This window comes from Elephantulus edwardii, unplaced genomic scaffold, assembly GCF_000299155.1.
Source record: "Elephantulus edwardii isolate Elephantulus edwardi_28Jun2011 unplaced genomic scaffold, EleEdw1.0 scaffold00017, whole genome shotgun sequence".
NCBI classification, from domain to species: Eukaryota; Metazoa; Chordata; class Mammalia; order Macroscelidea; family Macroscelididae; genus Elephantulus; species Elephantulus edwardii.
This window is the reverse complement of record NW_006399767.1, coordinates 19,567,632-19,592,174: the sequence shown is the minus strand read 5'-3', so window position 1 is coordinate 19,592,174 and position 24,543 is coordinate 19,567,632. Positions and strand designations below refer to the sequence as shown.

The following is a 24,543-nucleotide window of genomic DNA, read 5'->3' as shown; positions in this document are numbered from 1 at the left end:
GGGTAGAGCTTTATCTCACATACTTTGGACATGTTGTTAGGAGTGGTTATTCCTTTAAAAGAGACTTCATGCTTGGAAAGGTGAAGGGTCAGTGAATGAGAGGAATTCTTAGCTAGATGGAATGACAGTGACTGCAGCAATGGGCTCAAGGATGTCAGAGATGATGAGGATGGCACAGGATTAGACAGAGTTAGGGTCTGTTGTTTATGGGGTTGCAATGAGTCATATACTTGACTCAACAGCATCTTACAACAGTAACACATGGAATTGATTTGTCCATAACAATATTCATCGTATTTGCAGTACTGTCGGAAAATAGGTGGGACTCCCTATTAGTCCTACTCTCTTATGGTTAGATTCTTACCAGTTCACTTGTCAGTTCACATTTACTTATATTTTTGTGAGAATGATAGCCAATAACAGTTAAACCAAAAACCATAAAACTTTTAAATAGAAGGTTCTTCTCTAATATTCTTACTTCACTTGTAGTTGGACTTTACCAATAATTTCATTATTTTTTTAGTGATTTTCTGTTCAAGTAAATTTATCCATTCTCCAAAGAAAATATGAATCTGTCTTGCTAACAAGATTAAGAAAAGAATTACTGAATTATGACGTCAGAGAGAGTGAGTTTGAGATGCTGTAAGAAGAACTCTGAGTTAGTGGGTTAGAAGAAACAGAAAAGCTCTGACCTGGACAGCAACATCTCTGGCCAGTTCTCCCTGGGACATGGCACATGCATCTTTGGAAAAGGCCAGGAAAGCAGTTTTTCCCCATCGAGAGTCACAGTGTGCTGAGATAGGTACTGACCGTGATCTTCAAATTCAGCAAAGATGTCAATGCTGTGTTCTCTATCACCAGCCGTTTGAACTGTTAAAGGGTTCGGAGGCATTGCTCTTTATTTCTATGAAAAGTCTCACTACTTCCCCTTATCTTCACATTCACTGAATGTCTTTTGCTATCTTCTAAATGCTTTCGTTCTTCCTACTTCACTCCCACGGACCTCTTACTCTGGCCTCAATACTGGCCTCCTAATTGATCACATGGTCTTTAAGTGTTCCAGCTTGTTCTGAGCATGGCAACCTGTCTTCCTTCTCAGCATCTCACTATTCATACCCCAGTTGTACACTAATTTTGTTTTTCACGTTCTAAAATGTTCTTTTTTCACTTCATTGGCCTTGAATTTAATCTAGCCACTTGGAATATTCCTTCCAACTATCCTCCTGACCCCAATCACTTTAGTTAGGCCTTCCTGTTCTTGAGATAGAGTGCACTAGTATACCACCCCTCCCTGTATGGTATTGATGTGGCTTGTGCTTTGCTGTGATGCTAGAGGAAGCTAGGCCACCTGGACTTCAAATCCCAGCAGAATCACCCATAATGAACAGGTTTCAGGAAAACGTCCTGCCTAAGACAGACTTAAAAGGCAGGAGTAATCATCCACTTCCAAAATAAAAGGACTTTTCAAACTCTATGGAAATAGGATGTAGACTTTGAATGTAGATGTGGAAGATGGAGCTGGAAGACACTCAAAATGAGACTGGAGAAGAGCTGCCTCCTCAAAGCAGAATGGACTGTAACAACAATGATGAAGTAAAGTTTCCACCTAATGAATGACCTTCTTTTGCTGATATGGCAACACTCAAACAGAGGAGAAACAGCTGTTAACAGTCATTAATAACTGGAACATGAATGTATAGAGTATGAGTCTAGGAAAATTGGAAGTTGTAAAAAATTAAATGGAACACATAAAGATTCCATCCTAGGCTTTAGCAAGTTGAGATGGACTAGTATCGGCCATTCTGAATCAGATAATTACATGATGATACACTAATGCCAAGAATAATAAGGTGAAGAGGAATGATATGATATTCAGTGACAAAAAAAGCATCACAAGCTCTGTCCTGAAGTACAATGATGTGAGTGACAGAATACTACCCATATGAATACAAGAAAAACCTGTTAATAACAACTGTTATTCAAATATAAACACAAATCACTAGAGACAAAAATGAAGAAACTAAAGATTTCCACTGAATCTTGCAGCCTGAAATAGATTGAACATGCAACCAAGATGCAGTAAAAATGAGTGCTGATTGAAATTCATGAGCTAGAAAAAAGGAAGATGAGCAGGAGGAAAATATGGCATTGATGGCAGCAATGAGGCTGGAGATCAGAATACTGTACAATTTAATTTAATCATTATAAATACTTTTTAAAAAAATAAAACCAAAATAAAAATGGTGACTATGAACATATAAACATAGACATCACCTGATAGACTACACAGAAATCAGATTAGCAATATTTGTAGAAAGAGTAGATAGAAGAAGCTCCATATCAGCCCTCAAAACCAGGCCAGGGGCTGACTGTGGAACTGACCATCAATTAGTTATATGTAAGTTCATACTGAAGGTGAATAAAATGAAAACAAGTTCACAAGACAAAAATAACACCTGAGTCTATTAAAAAAATTTTAAAAAGACAAATTGCACTGGAAAAGTCTTCTGTCAGGGACCTCTCCAGATAACCGAGAAGCAATGCTGTTGATAGAGAGACTAGGGTGTGCCTGATCCAGGTCATGTCTTTGCAAGTACCTGCTACGCATCAGAAATCTGAACAATGACTAAGGATGACATAAGAAGAATTGATGCTTTTGAGTTGTAGTGCTAGAGAAGAGTCTTGAACATACCATGGACCTCCAAGAAAACAAACAGATGTGTCTTGGAGAGGGTGAAACCAAATTTCTCCTCAGAGGTAGGATTTTGAAGCTCTTTCTCACATATTTTGAGCAAATGGCCAGGAGGGATTGGTGATTGGAAAAGGACATCATGCTTGGAAGGATAGAAGGACAGCGCAGGAAAGGAACCCAGATGAGATAGATTGATACATAACTGAAGCAATGGAGTTGGGTGTGTCAGAGTCAGTGAGACTGACTCAGGACAGGGCAGGCTTCAGAGCTGTTGCACATAGGGGTGCTATGAATCACAAGCAATTCAATGGCACATAACAACAATTCTCAAGAACAGAGTTGAAGAATGGAAACTAATGACCAAAGATCACACAAGTTGTGTGATAACACCAAAGACATTATTCACAAAGACAGCAAAAGGTCATTACAAACATAGGAGAGAAAGACCAAAACAGATGACAGAAGAGACAATGAAACTTGCACTGAAATGAAAAGAAGCCCAGTTCAATGAAGGATTTCAAAGGGAAGCTTTAGAAAACAAAGTAAAATATTATAATGAAATGAACACAGAACTGGAGTTAGAAAATTAAAAAAATGAAGAACACACTCAAAAGAAATAACTGAAGAATAAATTCAAGCCTTGAGTTGTAATACTGAGGGATGCTATGGGCAAATTATTGACTGATGCAGGAAACACAAAATGAAGACAGAAGGAATAGAGAGTTAATGCACCAAAAAGAATTTGCCAACACTGAACTATTTCAGAAGATAGCATATGAAGAAGAACCAATAGTACTGAAGGAAGAAGTACAGTCCGCACAGAAGGCATTGAATACCAATTGGAAGCGTGTAAAAAAACTGATGCAACTCTGGATGTTATCACCCACAAGTCTCTGTCAACAAATTTAGAAGCCATCTGGTCTTTGTTTGCACTAATCAAACACAAACAAAAAAAGGTGATTCAACAATGTGTGGAAATTATAAAACAATATCATTAATATCACATGCAAGTACATTTTTATTGAAAAAGAGTGCGACTAGTATTTTGACAGTGAACTTTCAGAAATTTAGGCTGGATTCAGAAGAGTTTGTGGCATGAGGGATGTCATTGCTGATGCCAGTTGGATCTTGGCTGGGAGCAAAGAATACCAGAAAGATGTTAGTGGTGTTTTCTGAGCTAGCTCTTGAGGCTTACTAGTAAGGAGTTGTGCTGCCAATGCAAAGGTAGGAGGTTCAAATTTACCAGCTACTCTGTGAGAAAATGATGAGAAATATCTCCCAAGGCTATTTACTGCCTCTGAAAACCTGCAGAGGGTCAGCTATGAGTGAACTAGACAGTACACCACAACAATAACAATTGACTATGCAAAGGCATTTGACTGTGTAGATCATAACAAATTATGGATAGCACTGAGATTAATGGTAATCCCAGAGCACTTAATTGTGCTCATGCAAAACCCATTCACAGACCAAGAAAGTATTTTCTGAACAGAACAAAGGAACACTGCATGGTTAAAATCAAGAAAAGTGTATACTGGTAGTATCCATTCTCCACACCTATTCAATCTGGATGTTGAGAAAATAATTCAAGAAGCTGGACCATATGGAAAAGACTGTATCATTAGGATTGGATGAAGCCATACCAACAACCTGCATTATTGCAGATGATACAACTTTGCTTATAAAAGCAAAAATAACTTGAAGCACTTATTGCAGAAGATCAGACTACAGCCTTCAATATGAATTATACTTCAACATTAAGAAAGCAAAAATCCATCACTGGGCTAATAGACAACATCACGATGTTGTTATGTGCTGTTAATTGGTATACCACCAATTCCTGGGGCCACATCATGATAGATGGAGAAAATATCTGAAGTGGTCAACAATCACATTTTACTTGTATCTACAATCAATACCCACAGTAGCAGCAGTCAAGAAATAAAAAGATATGCTGCATGAGAAAATCTGCTATCAAGGATCTTGTCAAGGTATGAAAGAGCAATAATGTCAGTTTAAAGACTATATTGTACTTGTTATTTTTAATTGTTGCCTATGCATCTGAAGGTTGAACAATGAGTAGGGAAGACTGAAGAAAAATATGTCTTTAAATTGGAGAGTTAGAGAAAAATATTGAATATTCCATATGCCAAAAGAACAAAGAAATTATTTTGAAGGAAGCACAGCTAGAGTACTTCTTAGAGGCAAGAATGGCAAAATTTAGTCTTATGTACTAGGTGCATTGTCAAGAGAGGGGCCAGGCCTTGGAAAAAGATATCATGGTAGGAGAGGTAAAGGGTTAGAGAAAGAGGGGAAGATCATTAAAGAGATGGATTAAAAGAGTAGATTTGAATATAACAGAGATTGTGAGCAGAGTGCAGGACGGGTTATGGTTTGTATCTATTGTTCAGAGGGTATCTATGAGTTGTCTTTTACTGAAAAACACTTAAATGCACACTTAACATGCTAGTATGGGTCCCCACAGTAATGCAGAAGTACAGTTTTGCAATTCATTTTTTTTAATGGTACTCTTCTCTGTCAGTCTGTAAGTGCTTTGGGATCAGAGGTGGTGTTTGTCCATGTATATTCTCATCTGTAATAAAGGGTTAAAACAAGGGCCTGTCTCTCAAATGCTAATTAAGAAAGAAATCAGTTTAAGGTGAGTACTTAGAGGACACAGCCTGGCATATGAAAGGAGTATGTAAGCTTTGGCAACAATGACAATAACTAGCACAGGGCCTAGAAAGTATATGTTTGGAAGCATACATTAAATGAATGAAAGAATTAATAAATAGATGAATGATCTAATGGATTCATCAATGGTGAGGGCTTTTTCCATCTAAATCATCGCTATTGATCATAAAGCATAGATCTGTATGCAGAACAATCACAAAGAGGCACCACGGTTTTTCACTATCTAGTGCTACAACAACAACAACAAGAGTGCCTTCTTGATAAATGGAGAAAATAGTACTTTTGGTTTCTGAAGATTTTTAATCCATACTATTGTAATGCTGAATAAATATTCAAAGACATTTAGAATAAGAGATACAGGATACAATATCAAAAAACACATTTCTACCCTTCTCAATTTTGTCTGGACTAAAATTTTTTAAAATCCTTAATGAGCATGATATACTTATAGTTTCCCAATTGAAATCCTTGAAAAAACCATGTACATCAGGCATCCACTATAATAGCCATTTATAACAAAGAGAATTTTAACCCAGATTGTCAGAAAGGGAAGCTCTTCATTCCTTTGTTCTGGAACTTCCATACGTCTTTCTGGCCTGACAGAAAGAAACATGCACAAATGCACTTCTAGTGCCATTCTGTACTGTAGGTTCTGACACACTTATCAGTAGCTAGAGATGGGGAAGGTGCTTCTGCTTTTCTGTCAAATTCTATTTGTTAACAAAATTTTGTTAATTTATCATTCTGTAAAACAGTGACAATATTTTCTAAATGACTTTGCTGTAAATGGTTCATTTGAATTTATAAATAACCACTGCATCATCACAATGGAAAATCAGCTTATTTTGTCCCTTCTATAATAAGAGAAATATAGAGAGCTCTGGTGGCTGAGTGGTAAGAAGCTGCACAGCAACTTCTAAAGCATGTGGTTCAAACACACCAGCTGCTCCACAGGTGAAAGATGGGAAATCTCCTCCCATGCAATTAATTGCCTTGGAAAACTCACTGGAGGGTGAGCTGTGGGTCCATTCCAACTTTATGATATACAACAACATAGCAAGACAAGATCCCCATCCAAAGACAACTTTCATACTATCCCCCTGGACTTAGCTATTTCTTCCTTTGAGCTTTGTCAAAAGTCATAAACTGTTCTAAGTCTCATTGGTATTCTCTTAAGTGAAGTCACCAACTTGGAAAACTGATACTTAATGGAAGAAATCCTGGTGGCTAAGTTTTAAATACTTAGCCGTTAATTCAAAGGTTAGTAGTTTGAACTCACAACCCACTACATGGGAGGAAGATGTAGCAGTCTGCTTCTATAAAGATAGCAGCCTTGGAAATCTAATTTGGTCACTACAAGTTGGAATTATGTTGGCAGCGGCATCATTGCTGTTTTGTTTGGGATTATTATTTTTTTTTTTAAATTTCCAAGTTCTTCATTCATTTAAAGAGATGAGATCCTCACCCCACTGCCCTTGAGGTGATTCTGACTTAAAGAAATCCTACAGAACAGAGTACAAATGCCCCCTGGGATTTCGGAGTTTGTAGGCATAGCTTCATCTATCTCCCTCAGAGCAAGCTTGACCCTCCAACCTTTCAGTTAGCAGAAAAATACTAACTCATCACCTACCAGAGCTCCTAAAAGATGTGATGTTGTTGTTGTTATGTGCCATCGAGTCGTTTCCGACTCATAGCAACCCTATGCACAACAGCTCTAAACCCTGCCCTATCCTGCGCCAACCGCACCCCCTCTGACACACCCATCCCGATTACCCCAGTCACCGAATCAATCCATCTCATAGAGGGTCTTCCCCTCCTGCGCTGTCCCTCCACCCTCCCAAGCATGATGTCCCTCTCAGGGACCCGTCCCTCCTGGCAACATGTCCAAAGTATGTCAGACGAAGCCCCAGAATCCTTGCCTCCAAGGAGCAGCTTGGTTTAATCCTCTCCAAGATGGATCTGTTTGTTTTCCTGGCAGTCCATGGTACATTCAGTACCCTTCTCCAGCACCACAGCTCGAAAGCATCCACTCTCCTTCTGTCCTCCCTAGTCATTGTCCAACTCTCTGATGCATAACAAGCGATTGCAAATACCATGACCTGTATCAGGCGCACCTTAGTCTCCAGAGAGACACTGTTGCTCCTGAGTACATTTGAGAGGTCCCTAACGGCAGACTTTCCCATCGCGATACGCTTTTTGATTTCCTGTGATAGTTAAGCAAAATATTTCTAAGAACCATCAAAGACATGACACTGAAATCTATTGCTACCAAAGATGAATACTGGAAATTTAGTGAACTGACCTGCTTTTTTGTGGAGCAAACTGGGTCTGTGGTGTGCAGTGCTGGCATCCTGGGCCTGCCTGGGAGCTGAAGATGACAATGTCTTCTGATTTTCTTCCGGGTTCCCAGGTGGTAAGGGAGAGCTCTGTGAGTGTCTAATGACACTTCTGTCTGTTTTACATAAGTGAAGCGCTTCTTGTGATTTCTTCTTTTCTTTTTTTAACATATTGACCAAAATATCTGAAATTGACTTAAGGATTCACTGGCTCACACTGGATGTTAATGATAAAAACATCAATGCTCCAAATGAAATGAATATTCCAAGTAAGGTTTTCTATTTGAAAAGTGGGGAAGACTGATTAAAGAAAGATATCAACTCCTCAAAGTCATATTTACAATTAGGGAAAACAGTAGGAGTCTAGTCTTGCAATGTAGGACCTTTCTGTGAAAAATTAGCATACACACAAGCCTTCATAATGTTGTGAATTTAATTAAGTCTTAGAAAAAGTATGAAAAGGTTTCTAAAAAGTAAAATGAAAAATAAATACTGAGTAGTTCATACAAGGCAGTGAGGTTATCTACCTGTCAGTAAAGAAGTCTTTTAATCTGGGGAAGAATGCTCTTAGCTGAGGACATGGCTGGGCAGGAGGTGCCAGGAGGGTGGAGAGGGAGATTGGTGAAATTCACCCAGACAAACCATGTTCTCTGACTTATATTTGACAAAGACTAGGCTTTCCATTTTCCTTCCATCCTCTGACTTCTCTTCCTTCCCATTGTCATTCACTGAGGACCTTATGTATGCCAAGTCCTGGTGTGGCTGGCACCCTGTTCCATGTTTGATAATGGACTGAACTTAATTCAAAGCCACAATGGCAACAACACCTTTCTCAACCTATTTTCAAGAAGTTTTAACATGACCCACTGTCATTTTGGTTGCACTGTTATCTTCGGTTGAGCTCAAACATTATCATTTTGTTCCTTCTAGAAGCTGTATCAACTCAGTCCTCTGGTCACCTGGGTTCTGAAAGAAAGACATGAAAAATACCCTCTCACCAGACTCTTAGGAACGATAGCATTTCAGGGGTCTTTCCTGGTTAACTGGGAGCTATCTGCAGGGAGTTGTGCTGCTAAGACAGAGGCCATGCTTCTCTGGCAGTCTGAACCTACCAGCCTCTCTAAGGGAAAAAGGCAATCTCCTCCCAAGCAATTTACAACCTTGGACACTTTCTGGAAGGTCAGCTACAAGTCAGATCTGACTTGATGACAACACGTCGGATGAGTTTCTTGATCATTTGCTCTTGGTAAGTGTAAACTTTGAGATGATTAAGTCTCAACTCCTATTTTTCTTTATTCTGAATTTACTAATTGTCTCCACAATCACATCTTCCTTTATGTAACATTCTGTGGTGATTAAAGAATTTTCCAATACACTATCTTATTGGCCTTGCTCAGCACTGTGAGGTTGGTAGGGTGGGGGCATTATGCTCCTGAAGAGCAGGAAATAATTTCACTTATGTTATTACAGAGCAAATGCATGAAGAGCTAGGATTTCAATCATTTTTTAAAACTTTAAGTTCAGTACTCTTTGCACCATTCCTATCTACACACTATAACATTGAATACGAGTCTCAGGGCGGGGGTGGGGCGGCGGATTGTGTTTGGATGATTCAGTCAGTAGAGAATCTTGCAGAGCCTCACATGATAGGGGTGCCTGGGAATGACTTCAATGAACGAACAAGGGAGGGGGTGTATCTCTTTTAAAAATAAACATGTATGAACAAGCCTGAGCTAGTCTTCCTCTATCATATCTCATTTCATCCACCCCTCCACCCCCAAAATGCACAGACATTCATAAGTTTAGAAGGGGATTAAGAAGTTGATAGGAGCATTTAGGGGAAGAGATTCTAGACCAGGATAGAGCCAGGAAAAGAAGCAGAGCTCAGAATGAGCTGGGGCCAGACTGAGGTCCACACTGGGATCATCCCTGGAGGTGGATAAGAGAGGGGAGAAGGAATGCATGAGCAACAATGCTTGTAGGCGGCACTGTAGATGAGGGTTGTGTGGGAGTGCAATTCACAGTTCAACCCTCTGTTCCTGGTCCCAGATAATAGAATAGCTACAATTCATGTGACTTAGACTACAGGGTCTGCTGATACTCAACTATAATTGGAGACTGAAGTTAATCAGGCAGCATGCCCACCTTGCATTAGGATTGCTTCAATCTGTTTATTACTGGTTTTCTTTCATGTAGGTTATTTTTATGCATTTTGTACAATAGCTAACACTAAGATACCTTTCAGCATTAAAAAAAAAAGAAATAAGAAATATCTGTTTAAAATGAAGTAACCAAAAGAATTTCTTGTGTGTGTTTAAAGTCTGCAAATATAATGACAACATCAAATATTTTACAAGAAGCTGAAAAACAACAATTAAGAAGTATCAGGATGTCCTGAGGTCTAAGCAACCTAACAGGGCCCTTAAAAAGTAACCACCTCTTTGGAAGAAATTAGAAGCTAGCAAGAATGTCCATGTGCTGCTACCCTTTTCAGCACCCAAAATATACTGCCCCCTGGAGCAAAAAAGAATTCTATCTCAAAGACTCCTCTATACTCATTTCCAAATTTAGGAGCATTTATAAGTGGAACCCAAAGCCATGGAACTGGCTTTTATATAAAAAGTTACAATGAAATAAATCTCTGCTCTTCTTAAGTTAAATACCATTTGCCATTTTTCCGCCATCATTTGAGCTTCAGCCACACATCGGCCACAAATTCTGGGCCACAGTGAGGCAGCGGTAAGCCCAGTGTCCAGTCAGCTAGCTAAAGATAACCACCTTTCTAGTAAAGAGTTCACTTAGCCATGGCCTCAGGACTCACTCAAAAAGAGCACTGTGGAGCAGTCAAAAATATATTTTTAAAAAACATCTAATGTTAAGATAAGGTGTTTTAAAAAGTCCACACTTTTCAATAAACTGAAATGATATATGGCTAAAATCCAAGTAAAGTGTTTTGGGGTTTTTGGGTTTTTTTTTTTCTAGCAATGACTATTTCTTCTCTGGCCATTGCATTTTGCTTGCAGAAGAGATGTTTTTACTTCTAAAAGGAAAGACATCATGTGAATTGGAACAGGGCAGGGGGCTTGATGAGGTTGCTGAGGGAAGAGCCCAGGTGTATCTATTCATTCCCCTTTCAAGCTGGTAGAGGAAGGACTTCTTGTCCTTTTAGAAAGGATACTGATTTCATTATCTCTCTGCTTTAGAATATCTTGCAGTTTTTTATATTCTTCCTCTTTTAATGGTTCTTGGTAGTCTTGGACTTGGTCTTGAATTTTAGAAGGATTCTTCTCAAGGATTTTCCTGTCATTCAACATTTTCTGTAAGATGAAAGAAGAGCTTATTGTCTATAACTTTATTCCAAAATTTCCTAGTTTTCATGACTCAGGAAACAATTCCTTTAATAATTCTCTGCACACACGAGGCCTATCTGTTCATTCTTGCCTCCTATTTTTTTTCACTGCTAGTGTGTTCACCTGGTATTTTTCTCTCATTCTCCCTATTCTCTTCCTCCTGCCCCCCTGTCTTTTTCCTATCTCATTTCTCTATTACTACCTGGGAAATTTTTATTCAAATAATATTTCTTTTCATACCATTCCCAGTACAATTCTTTTTTTCTAAGACACTGTACCACTTGATTCACATTTTCATTACATCATTTATCAGAATTGAATTTATTCCTTGTATCTCTGTCTTCTCTATGACTTAACATATTCAACTGCTCCTTCCCTAATCCCGGACTATCGCAGACTCACAGCAAATGCTTATTACCTAAATGAAGCATCTAATTTACAAATGTGATAGACGCAGAGCTTAGTTAAAGTCGGTTTAATTATTTTAGTTTATAAAATGGCTGTAGACATGGAACTATGTTGTACAGGCAGAGATTCTGGGGATGAAATCTATGATCAGTGCTTATTTATTGGCAAATAAGATACCATTTCTGAGGAAACAGAAATCCTACTTTACATGTCCAGGATGGTGTGATATTTAGACAAGACAATGAAAAAAATTAAAAGGCTTGGAAACTTGGAAATATTTAAATTTACCTTTAAGTGATGAAAACAGTGGTGAATTTTACGCATATCAGCACCAACCTCTAGTCTGCTCTCTGGATCTTGGTCTTCCAAAAAGTTTGTTATTAGTTTTTCCAGCCTAAAAATACATAATGCATGAGAAACAACTATGAGCTGGAAACCTTAGACATTCTCGTGGCATTACCTAATTTGTTAACATTTAAAATACAGGATATTGTTTCCCCTTCTTGATGGAAATATAGTTATCTGACTTGAATGAAAAATTTTTTTAAAAAAGGAATTGGTTGACAAAGTAAAATCTGTAGATAATGTTGCCATTATTTGACAAATTTCTAACTATTTCATAATCATTTTTCAATATAAGAGTCATGTGATTGCTACAAGACTTGCGTTCTAGCCAAGCTGGATTTCTATGCTTCTGTACCTGGCTGCCACATTGCTAGAGAAAGTAATGAAAAAATATTTTATTAGTTCCATTAAAAATTCATGCTACTCAGCCCCAGCCAGAACCTCAATGATGCACCACAACCCTTTTAATCATTTCTGGTTGATTTATATTCCTCCCAGAGTGTATTTCAAATCTTTCCACAACCTCCAATTCTCTTTTCCCTTTTGGTCAAATGAGTAAGTTCTCGCTAGACTGTAAAAGTCAGAGATGTTACAAGCAGGGTCCTAACCCAAAGGCTACACCTTTCTGGTAATTAGAATCCACCAGTAGGATTTCTAGTAGCCTCATGGTAAGGATTTGTGCTGCCAACCCAAAGGCATATGGTTCAAATTCGCCAGCTGTGTTTTGAGAGAAAGATGGACAATCTCCTCCTGTGTGATTTACAGCCTCTGAAAGCCTGCTGAAGTGTCAGCTATGAGTCAGTTCTGACTCAGTGGTCACAACAACTACAGTAGTTCTGAGAGGGAAAGAGTGGCAATTTCCTCCAGTAAACCCAGTGTTATTTACAGCTTTGGAGGACTCAATAGTAATGAATTTGTTTAAGGGAGCTCTGGTGGCCTGGTTTGTAAGGAATTACCCTGTTAGCCCATAGACCATGCCTCTATGGTAATTCAAACCTACACTAGAGGAGAAATATAGGCAATCTCTAATTTACATCAAAGCTAGCTATGAGTCACTTCTGAGTTGATGTAAATGAATGAATCAGAGTCTCTACTTCGCCATGTAGGTCCTCCATCTCAAGGCCAAACTCTCCTCCTTGGACTTCTCTTGCTTCTTCTACACCTTATCTGAGTAATTATCTCCTTTCTCTTCCCTCTTTGCTTATACTGATTTTCATGTTTTTCATATGGTACACTCATTCACATGATAGAATACTGCAAAGCAGGAGCAATGATTTTGTAAATCACTACCTAATTTGAAAGGAAATGAAGAGCAACATTCTCGTGCATGAAGATCCAAGGTGGGGAGGGTTAGATCATGGAAGCAGAGGAGTGAAGATGGGTGAGGGAGTAGGATGTTAATCACAGGGTCACAAAATTTTATGGGTGGAGAGAGGGGTTGTTGTTGTTGTTGTTGCGACTCATAGCGACCCTATGTACAAGAGCCCTAAACGCCGTTCTATCCTGTGCCAACCTCGCCTTCTCAAACACACTCATTCCCACCACTCCACTCACAGAATTGATCCATCTCATCGAGGGTCTTCCTCTCCTGCGCCATCCCTCCACTCTCCCAAACATGATGTCCCTCTCCAAGGACCAGTCCCTCCTTGCAACATGCCCAAAGTATGTCAGACGAAGCTTCAGAATCCTTGACTCCAAGGAGCATTCTGGCTTCACCCTCTGCAGGACAAACCTGTTTGTTCTCCTAGCAGTCCATGGTATGTTCAACACTCTTCTCCAGCACCACAGCTCAAAGGCATCAATTCTCTTTCTATCATCCCTATTCACTGTCCAACTCTCTGATGCATAGCACGTAATTGCAAAGACTATAGCCTGGATTAGGTGCACCTTAGCCTCCAGCCTGACATTGTTGCTCTTCAGTACTCTTGAGAGGCTGACTTTTCCAAAGCAATTTGTCTCCTGATTTCCTGGCTGCTGTTGCCAAGAGTGTTGACTGTAGTACCAAGTAAACTAAAACTGTTAACAATCTCAATCTCTTTACCTTCCATGCGGATGCTGCCAAATGGCCCAGTGGTGAGGCCTTAGAAAACCCTATATACAATGGAGAGAGGGATAGGTAAAGGAAATGGGAAAGATCCAGTTTGAAAAACAAATTATGGCTAACATTGAGAAGAATGGGAATCTCAGAACACTTAGTTGTGTTCATGAAAAACTTTGTAAGTAAACTAGTATAAAATTTAAAAAAACCCCATTTATTTAAAAAACTAAAACAAAACCCAGAATATCTCTCTTTAAAGGAACCATTAAATTTTCTCTAAAGTTGAAGCTTAGTTTGTAGTTTCATATGGAATGTTATGGGCAAAATCTTGAATGGTTCAGGAATTGTCAAAATAAGATGGAAGGAATAATACCATAGAGTCACTGAACCAAAGAATTGGTTGACAAAGAACCATTTCAGGAAGTAGTAGTATATGATTAAGAACCAATAGTAATAAGAGAAGAAGGTCAATGTGCACTTAAGATATTGGCAGAAAAAATAAGGTCCCTGGGGCTGATGGAATATAAATTAATGTTTCAATAAACAGATGCCGCCTTGAACTTGCCCATTAGGCTGTGCTAAGAAATCTGGAAAACAGTTTCCTGACCAAATAAGTGAAAGCGATCTATATTTCTTTCAAGTCTAAAAATAAAAGTGATCCAACAGAACTAGGAAATTATTAAACAATATCATTAATATCACATACAGGCAAAATCTTGCTGAATATTATATAAAAATGGCTAGAACAGTACATTGAAAAAGAACTGCTAGAAATTCAAGCTGGATTTAAAAGAGGCCATGGCGCAAGGGATATTACTGCAGATATCAGACAGGTCTTGGCTGAAATCAGAGAATACCATAAGGATATCTATTTGTGTTTTTTTTTTTACTATGGATAGACATTTTATTGTGTGGATCAAAACAAATTCTGGCTAACATTGAGAAGAATGGGAATCTCAGAACACTTAGCTGTGTTCATGAAAATCCTATACCTACACCAAGAAGCTCTGTCTGAGCATCAGAGCTGTATCCCTTCTCCATACCTATTCAACCTGTCAGCTGACCAAATCGACTGAGAACAAGGTGGACTGACCAGTGACTGTCACAATAGGCTCATGTATATCAGGGTTAGGATGGTACAAGAAAGCAGATCACAGATCAGTGATAGGGTCACTATGATTTATAGGTCATCTAACCACATGTTGTATTCTAGAATTTGTGTACAAAATTTAGTTCACTCTTTTTTTTTCATTATCTTGAAGCTATTATTGACCCTTATTCATTTTGATGTTTCCCCTCCATTTCCCTATGTCTAAGAGAATGCATATATTAGGTTCTTAATACAAATATAGCCATTAATTAAGAGTTCATTTCCACAGAAATTGAGATGGATCAATAATAAAGGCCTAGGCCGGAGGCTGCGCCAAGATCGTTCGCGGCCAGCGCAAAGGGGAGACAAAGGGATCCACGCAGGCAGAACGGGGGAGACAGGAATCAGCGTGGGCAGAACCAGGGGCCAAACAATAGAGAAGGGACTCACGGGGGGGGGGGGGGGGGGGGGGGGGGTGCGGGTGGGGTTAAGTCTTACCACGCCCACAGGTACAAAAGGCCTGAGGCTGCACCAAGATCATTCAGGCCCTTGGGCAAGAAGAAAAAAAAATACAATCTATACACCAGTTCTAACATATTTTGGACATGTTATCTAACATACTTTGGACATGTTGTAAGGAGAGACCGGTCCTTGGAGAAAGACATCATACTTGGGAAGGTGGAGAGACAGCAAGAGGGGAAGGCCCTCTATGAGGTGGATTGATTCAGTGACTGGGATAATTGGGATGGGAGTGTCAGAGACAGTGCGATTGGGACAGGACAGAGCAGAGTTTAGGGCTGTTGTACGTAGGGTCGCTATGAGTCGCAAGCTACTCGATAGCACATAACAACAACAACATACACCAGTTCTACAGAACACATCAATCTCGCTTCGGAGGCATTACCACTAAACTTTAGAGACACTGTTCGCAACATCAGCAGATGACGTATTTGGAATCACAGAAGCCAAGAAAACTTCAGATTAAGGATTGGACAGTGTAAGATAAATGCTGAAGGGATTCAGTAGAAGTGAAGGGGTATCCTGGTGGAGGGTGGAGGTGGGAAATAAATGGGTCAACACACTGGGCCAAGGGCAGGGACAACACTGTAACTAATGGTTAACTCCACAATGAGGGATTTATTATTCGCTGTTCTATAAATTGCTTGTCTGTGAGATACTCCTCTAAATCTGAACATTCAGGTTGAGAAAGACTAGGAAGAAGGACTGGCCATCCACTCTGAAATGGCAGGCCTCTGAAAACCCTACGTACAATAGAACAGACTAAGAGAGAGGGCAACGAGGTAGAACTTTCAAGTATGGAAATACAAAGGAAGAGGAACAGTTATAAGCAGACACTAGTGATTGGAACATGGAATGTGAGAACCAAGAATGTAGGAAAATTAGACATTGTTAAGAAAGAAATGGAACACACAAATATTGACATACTAGGCATTGGTGACATGAGATGGACTGGCACAGGGCATTTTGAGTTGGATGAGCATATGATTTATTACTTTGGAGATGAAAGGCGAGGAAAAATGGAGTTGCTTTCATAGTTAAAAAAGTAATTTCTAGATCCCTCTTGAAGTACAACATTGTGAGTGACAGAGTAATATCCATAAGCTTACAAGGAAGTGCTGTGAATACCACTATCACTCAGATATATGCATCAACAACCAGAGCCAAAGAAGAAATAAATTATTTCTACCAACTTTTACAGTCGGAGATCGACCGAACATGCAATTAAGATGCTTTGGTAATAATGGGTGACTGAAATGGAAAAGTTGGGAACAGAGAAGAAGAATCAGTAGTTGGAAATGAAGCTGGAGATAGAATGATTGAATTTTGCCCAATCAATGACTTATGCATTGCAAATACGTTTTATAAGAAACATAAACGCAGGTTATACACATGGATTTCACCTGATGGTATGCATAGGAATAAGATTGATTACATCTGTGGAAAAAACTGCTGGAGAAGCTCAATATCAGCTGTGAAAACAAGTACAGGAGCTGATTGTGGAATAGGTCACCAGCTACTCATATGCAAGTTCAAGCTGAAGCTGAGGAAAATTAAACCAAATCCAAAGCAACCAAAATATGACTTTGAGTTCATCCCACCTGAATTTCAGAACCATCCCAGGAACAGGTCTGAGACCTTGACCACTAATGAGCGAAGACCTAATGAGTTGTGGGAGGATATCAAATGTATCATCCAGGAAGAGTGCAAATGGTCATTACAAAGATAGAAGACAGAAAAAAAAGACCAAAATGGATATCAGAAGAAACTCTGAAGATTGCACTGGATTGCAGAGAAGCCAAAGCACAAGGAAGAATTCAAGATACTGAAGAGTTGAACAGAACATTCCAAAGGGTAGCACGGGATGACAAAGCAAAATATTACAATGAAATGTTCAAGGAGCTGGAGTCAAAATCGAAAGGGCAGAACTTGCTAAGTATTCCTTAAGCTCAAGGAACTGAAGAACAAATTCAAACCTTGAGTTGCTATAATTAAGGATGCTTTAGGCAGAATATTAAATGATCCAGGAAGTATTAAAGAAGATGGAAAGAATATACTGAGTCACTGTATCAAAACGATCTGGCAGACACAGAAGAATTTAATGAGCAAGAGCCTATGGTGATGAAGGAAGAAGTTCAAGCTGCTTTGAAAGAAATAGCAAAAAATAAGGCCCCAGGAATAGATGGTATACCAACTGACATATTTCAGTTAATAGATGCTGTCCTGGATGTGCTTACCAAGTTGTGCCAAGAAATCTGGAGAACAACCACTTGGCCAACTGACTGGAAAAGATCTATATTTGTTCCCATTCCAAAAAGGATGACCTAACAGAGTGTGGAAACTATAGAACAATATCATTGATTTCACACATAAGCAAGATTCTATTGAAGATTATCCAAAAAATGACTGGAACAGCACATCAGCAGAGAACTGCCAGAAGTCCAGGCTGGGTTTAGAAGGGGTCATGGTACTAGGGATATTATAGCTGATTTTAGATGGATCTTAGTTGAAAGTAGGGAATACCAGAATGTCTGTTTTTCATTGACTATGCAAAGGCGTTTGACTGTGGATCTTAACAAACTGTGGCTGACTCTAAGAAGAATGGGAATCCCAGAACATTTGATCATTCTCATGTAAAATCTATACTTGTACCAAGAGGAAGTCATCAAAACAGAGCAAGGAAACACTGCATAGTTCGAAATTAAGAAAGGTGTATGCCAGGGATGTGTCCTATCTCCATACCTTTTCAACCTGTATGCAGAACAGATTGTCCAAGAGGCTAGGCTCTATGAGGAGAAGTGTGGCATCAGGATTGGTGGAAGATCTATTAACAATCTGCTTTATGCAAATGACACAAGCCTGCTTGTTGAAATTGAGGAGGACTTGAAGCTCTTGCTGCAGAGGGTCAAGGACTGCAGCCTTCAGTATGGATTGAAGCTCAATGTCAAGAGGACAAAGATTCTCACCACTGGACCAATTGGCAGCAAGAGGATGGATGGTGAAGAGATTTAGATTGTTAACAACTTTAGTCTGCTTGGCTTCACGGTCAATATTCTTGGCACCAGAAGCCAGGAAATTAAAAAACTTGTTGTGATGGGAGAGTCTGCTGTTAGGGACCTCTCCAGGGTACTGACGAGCAATGGTGTCACTCTGATAAGGTGCATCTGATACAGGCTATGGTCCTTGCATTCACTTGTTATGCATCAGAGAGTTGGACAATGACTAGGGAGGATAGGAGGAGAATTGATGCCTTTGAGCTGTGGTGCTGGAGAAGAGTTTTGAATGTACCATGAACTGCCAAGAAAGCAAACAGATTCATCCTGGAGAGGGTTAAACCTGGCTGCTCCTTGGAGGCAAGGAATCTGGGGCTTCATCTGACATACTTTGGACATGTTGCAAGGAGGGATTGGCCCTTGGAGGGACATGATGCTTGAGAGGAGGGGAAGACCCTCTATGAGGTGGATTGATTCAGTGACTGGGGCAATCAGAATGGGTGTGTCAGAGGCAGTGCAATTGGCACAGGACAGAGCAGGATTTAGAGCTGTTGTACATAGGGTCACTATGAGTCGCAAGTGACTCAACGGCACATAACAACAACAAGAACAACAACAAGATGGTAATCGGTATTTTAGATTCTTCAATTATGATTCACTGCTTTTCAGTCAATTCCAACATATTGTGACCTTCCACTAGGTTTCTGAGTCTATAAATATTTACGAGAGAAGACTACCTTTATTGATAATCTTCAATATTCAGGTAATACAACCTTGCTTGCTGAAAGTGAAGAAGACATAAAAGCATTGAAGTGAAAGAGAAGAGAACTGAAAGTGAAGAGATCTTAAAGCACTTATTGAAGAAGATCAAATACTATACCCTTCAGTATAGATTATATTTAAAAATCAAGAAAACAGACCCCAGCCAGCAGAGACGGGAGGACCTTGTGGACTATCCTGAAAAGCAAGCAGTGAGCAAAGTGCCTTGTGTGCCACTTTGAGTCCACCCAACCTCCAGTAACCCTGTGAGTCCTTTTTACCCTCATTCACCAATTCACCACTGGAGATAAGCCAGTAGAGGGAAGTACCCTGCCAGCCACCCGGGAGTTCATGTTGCCCCAGCCAACAGAGAGTAGGGCGTCCTCTGCATTGCCCCTACCTGCACACTCACCTCTATAGCAGTCACTTCCACTAGGAAACAGAGAGCAAAGAAGAAAAATCCTGAGGGCTGACACTAGGGTATCTGAGCTTCCCTAGTCAGTCGAGAGGAAAGTGCCTCGTGAGCCACCCAAAAGCACTTACAGAGAGTAGAGACTTGGGGGGGGGGGTCCAGGCAGCATTCCTGGGACTTTCACAGCTCCCCGGGCGCTTTGTCTGCTTTTGGGGGAAACTGCTCCTCCCATCCAGCCAGTGGAGAAGATACAGAAGTAAGCAGCCAACTTTTGTCTAATCCTAGGAGAAACAAGTCCCTCCCATCAAACTAAGGAACAAGACAGAGAAGCAGGCCAACCACAGCTGGACAAAGGAAGTGAGTCTAGCTCCCTGTCCCTCCAAGGAGAACCAGATGAGAAACTTGCAACACTTAGAATCTGCAACTCAATGAATAACATAATAAAGAACTGACAACTACCTATACAGACAAAATGGAATCTGCCCCACACATACAGTTAATTGCATTGGGAGGAGATTACCCTTCCTTCTCCCATGGAGACTAGGCAGGCTACTGAAGAAATAAAAAAATGAAAGTTTCTCAAAATGAACAAAAATACAACACATAAAACTTCTTAGATACATCTAAAATAATTATCAGGGGTCTATCCAGATCATAAGCAAACAAATAAAAGAAGGAGCAAAATATACCCATTAATTCAATACTTCCAGCAAATAAAGAAAGAACAACAAGCAATGCCACACTTCTAGAAGAAAGGAAATTATAAGGTTGAAGGCTGAAATTAATGGGATAGAAAGAATTGAAAACATAAAAAACAGTTTATTTTTTTAAAAGGTTTATAAGTACACAAACTACTGCCAAACCTAAACAAAAAGAAAGAAAAAAAACACACAACCACCTGAAATAAGAAATAAAAGAGGTGACATCACAACCAAACCAGCTAAAATTAAATGGTAGTATCAGAATATTATGATAAGCTATATTCTGATGAATTTGAAAACCCTGAGGAAATAGTCAAATTCCTACAAACCTACACACCATCCAAATTGACACAGACAGATGTGGAACACTTAAAATACACCCAGCACAAAGAAGAAATTGAGCAGATCATAAAAAGACTCCTCCCCCCCCAGCTCCCACTCTGAGAAAGTTCTGCCCCGGATGGCTTCATAGGTGAATTCTACCAAATATTCAGAGATTCATTAATACCAATTCTACTTAAGTTACTTAAAAAATTATAAAATAAAACTCAAAAACCCAAACCCAGCTCTGTAATTTGCTAGCTGTGTGTGACCTTGGGAATAATTATACTTGACAGGATTCTTGTGAGAATTACGGAATTAGTGCTTACAAGTAGTATGCAGGAATAACACTTAGTGCATTCTCAATTAATGTTGACCATTTTAAATAGTAATATATTTGTTTTACCTTGTTATTCATTCCATTGAAACTAAATTTCCATGAAATTTTACCTAAAGATGTTTATTCTGTTGTGATTTTTTTTTTGCAGGAAATAGAGGAGGAAGAGGGGAACAGAGTGGTCTCAGTTGAGTAAAGCAAATATTAAAAAAATATAATTTTACTTATGTGACCAGCTATTAAAACTTACAATATAATAGAATTGCTGAATTAGGCTTTAATGTGTCAGAAGTCAATTTGGTGGAGCTAATTATAGTTGCCATACCATCATCTACCATCATCATATGTTTAGAAACATATGGATTATATATTTTCTGCCCAGCTGGAGCAGTAGCAAGTAGCATATATTTATACAAGATAAGAAAAATATTATTTTCCTTATTTTCTCTAGTGTATACAAGATAAGAAAAACATTCTTTTCTCTAGTGGAAGCAGAGGAAAAGTAAAATTCCCTGTTTACTTGGGCTTTTCCTAAAGAACAGACTTTTTTTTGTACTCATCTGACCTCTTAGTGAGCCTTTCTGGTAAATAATTCTTCACTGTCCAGCAGGGTTCTGGCAGCTGGGATACCCCTCAGTGGGAGCAATGACTAGGTATGAACTTGGGAACTATTTTGGGATATAGGAAAATGCAGGGAATCTGGGGTCAATCGTTCATTCTAAAATACTTGGTTGGGAGTGCATTTAAATCATTGGAATTAAGCATTTATTTTTAAAAAATATTTAGTTAATAGATCAAATCTTTACATGATAAGAAACTCAATAATAAATTAAATGTATGAAGGGAAAAAAAATCAAACTTTCCCCCTTATCTAAAGACAGTCTGTATTCTCAAAACACAAGAAAACAACTGTATGTCAAAAGGCCTGATTCCCAAAATCAATTATAGATAGTAGTAACTGAGTCCTGGGAAGGGTAGAACAATCCTATCATTTTACTTATGTAGATGTTTTTAACCTTTACTTCAATTTATGCCCATGGCCTGTCTTTTTTTGAAGACTCAGACTCAGGGTGGACAAGAAGTCTGTGCTGAACTGCCTCAAGTTCATCATTCATCAGTGTTTCATCATTTAATCAAACATTGTTAGGTGCTGTTGGGGAAGGTTTCCACTCGTGGAAATTCTTGGTACAACAATACAAAACAATGTCCAGTTCTGTGCCATCCTCACAATTATTACTATGTCAGAGCCCAATGTAATAGCATGACATTTTTACTTTTCAACATTTTAAAGAAAAATTTTTCCAAAAGATGTATACAGTGCAATGAGTAACTTGATTTCTTGGCTTCTGATTTCATCAGTATTGGTTGTGGATTCAAATAAAAGTAAATGTTGACAACTGTATAATTTATTCTAATGATTACTTATTGGTATAGCTGTGGGAGTTGTGGAATTGGAGACTAAAAAGGGAAGATCTCACTGTGCATTTCTCAAACTGAGTGAACTGAAAAACAAATTTAAGCCTTGAGTCACAATATTGAAGGGCAATATATTGAATGTCCCGGGAAGCATAAAAAAAAGATGGTTGTGCATCTAATAGTTAATAATATATACAACATACAACCTTAAATATACTTATTTTTTTTCTCTTAAAAATTTTATTGTGATTGTAATGAAAGTTTCCAGAAAGGTTTTCATTCGTTCATTGTTGCACGTTTTCTTCTCTCTTCCAGTCCACTTTGCAATAAATTTCTTGTTAAAAATGAAAAAAAAAAAAAAAGAAAGAAGATAGAGAATCACTGCTCCAAAAAGAACCGACTGGCACTGAAAAATTTCATGAAGTACTGTATGAGCAGGAGTCCATGGTCATGAAAGAGGAAGGTGAAGCTACAATGAAGGCACTGGCAAAAAATTAGGCCCCCAACATCAGTGGGATACCAACTGATTTGTTTTAATTAACAGATGCTGCCCTGGACGTACTCACCAGTCTATGCAAGGAAATTTGAAGGAAAGCTACCTGGCTAACAGATTTGAAGAAGTCCATATTTGTTTCCATTCTCAAGAAAGGTGAGCCAACTGAATGTGAAAATTATCAAACAATAACACTGGTATCACATGCAAGCAAAATACTCCTGAAGGTCATTAAAAAATGGTTAGAGCAGTACATAGAGAGGGAACTACCAGAAGTTCAAGCAGGATTTAGAAGAGGCCATGGCACCATGGATATAATTGCTGAATTCAAGATGGATCCTGGCTGAAAGTAAAGAATACCCGAAGAATGTTTATTTGTACATTTACTATGCAAATGCATTTGACTGTGTTGCTCATAACAAGTTATGGCTAACATTGAGAAGAATGGGAATACCAAACCACTTATTGTGCTTATGTGAAACCTATACCTAGACCAAGAGACTGTTGTGCAAACTAAGGGAATATTACATCATTTAAAATGAAAAAGATGTCAGAATTTTATTCTCTCTCCATATCTAGTCTGTAATCATGAATAAATAATTCAAGAAGCCGGACTCTGTGAAGAAGAATGTGACATCAAGATCAGAGGAAGACTCATCATGAACTTGTGTCATGCAGATGACAGAACCTTGGTTGAGGAAAGTGAGGACTTGACACATGTTGCAGAAGATCAAACATTACAGCCTTCAAAAATGACATCTTAATGTCAAGAAGAATAGTGTAAAACACAATGTGTATAAGTTTTCTAAGCAAACCAATTTAAAAAAATGTAAAAAAAAAAAAACCAAACCACAAAAATTCTCACTATTGGACATATAGGCAACATTAGGATAAATGGAGAAAAGACTGAGAGTGTAAACAATTTCATCTTACTTGAATCCACAATCAACACACTTGGTGCCAGGAGACGTATTGTAGTGAGAGAGTCTGCAGTCAGAGACCTCTTCAAATTATTAAGGAGCAATGATGTTAGTTTGAGGACTAAGATTCGCTTGATTGAGGCCATGGTCTTTTCAACCATTTTCATTCACTGAGCTGTACAATGTGATATCGGCGTACTGAATATTCTATGAACTGTCAAAAAATCAAACAGATATGGTAGTTTTGGTGTTTTTTGGTGTTTTGTTTGGGTTTTTTGGGGACAGATGAGTTTCTTTTTTGGTTCTGCTCCCCAGCTGTGATGTGACTCTTAACATTTTACTTAACATCTTGAGCCATACCTTTTTTGTTTTGTTTATTAATTTTAATGAAAGTTTACAGAGACTTAGGGCTTCCAGTCATTCATTGTTACACTTTAATCCCTTCCCACTCCCTTCCCCCAAATCACTTTTCTTAAAAAGAAAAACTCTTCCTTTTTTTCCCCCAGAATTATTTGCATTTACCATTCATGTAATTTTCTGTAGTTGCACTACATAGATCCATGGAATCTGTTTAAGAGAGCAGGCTGAATGAAATTTTGTATTTTTTTGTTTTAATTAATTTTAATGAATGTTTACAGAGACTTTGGGTTTTCATTCATTCATTGTTGCATTTTTCTCCCTGGCATCCCTCCCCCCCAGTTAATTCTTCTCTTTGAAAA

The 24,543-nt window shown here is 38.7% G+C and overlaps 1 protein-coding gene across 1 annotated transcript in view; it reads right to left on the bottom strand.

Moving 5' to 3' along the window:
* The window catches only part of KIF6 (kinesin family member 6), a 738,393-nt gene that overhangs the window by 347,655 nt on the left and 366,195 nt on the right, over nucleotides 1–24,543 (bottom strand). The window contains exons 11-13 of the mRNA XM_006882159.1: nucleotides 11,769–11,874; nucleotides 10,901–11,039; nucleotides 7,689–7,907 (exon numbers count right to left, since the gene is read on the bottom strand). Coding sequence (XP_006882221.1) covers nucleotides 7,689–7,907; nucleotides 10,901–11,039; nucleotides 11,769–11,874 — 464 coding nt within the window. The remainder of the gene's footprint in view (nucleotides 1–7,688; nucleotides 7,908–10,900; nucleotides 11,040–11,768; nucleotides 11,875–24,543) is intronic.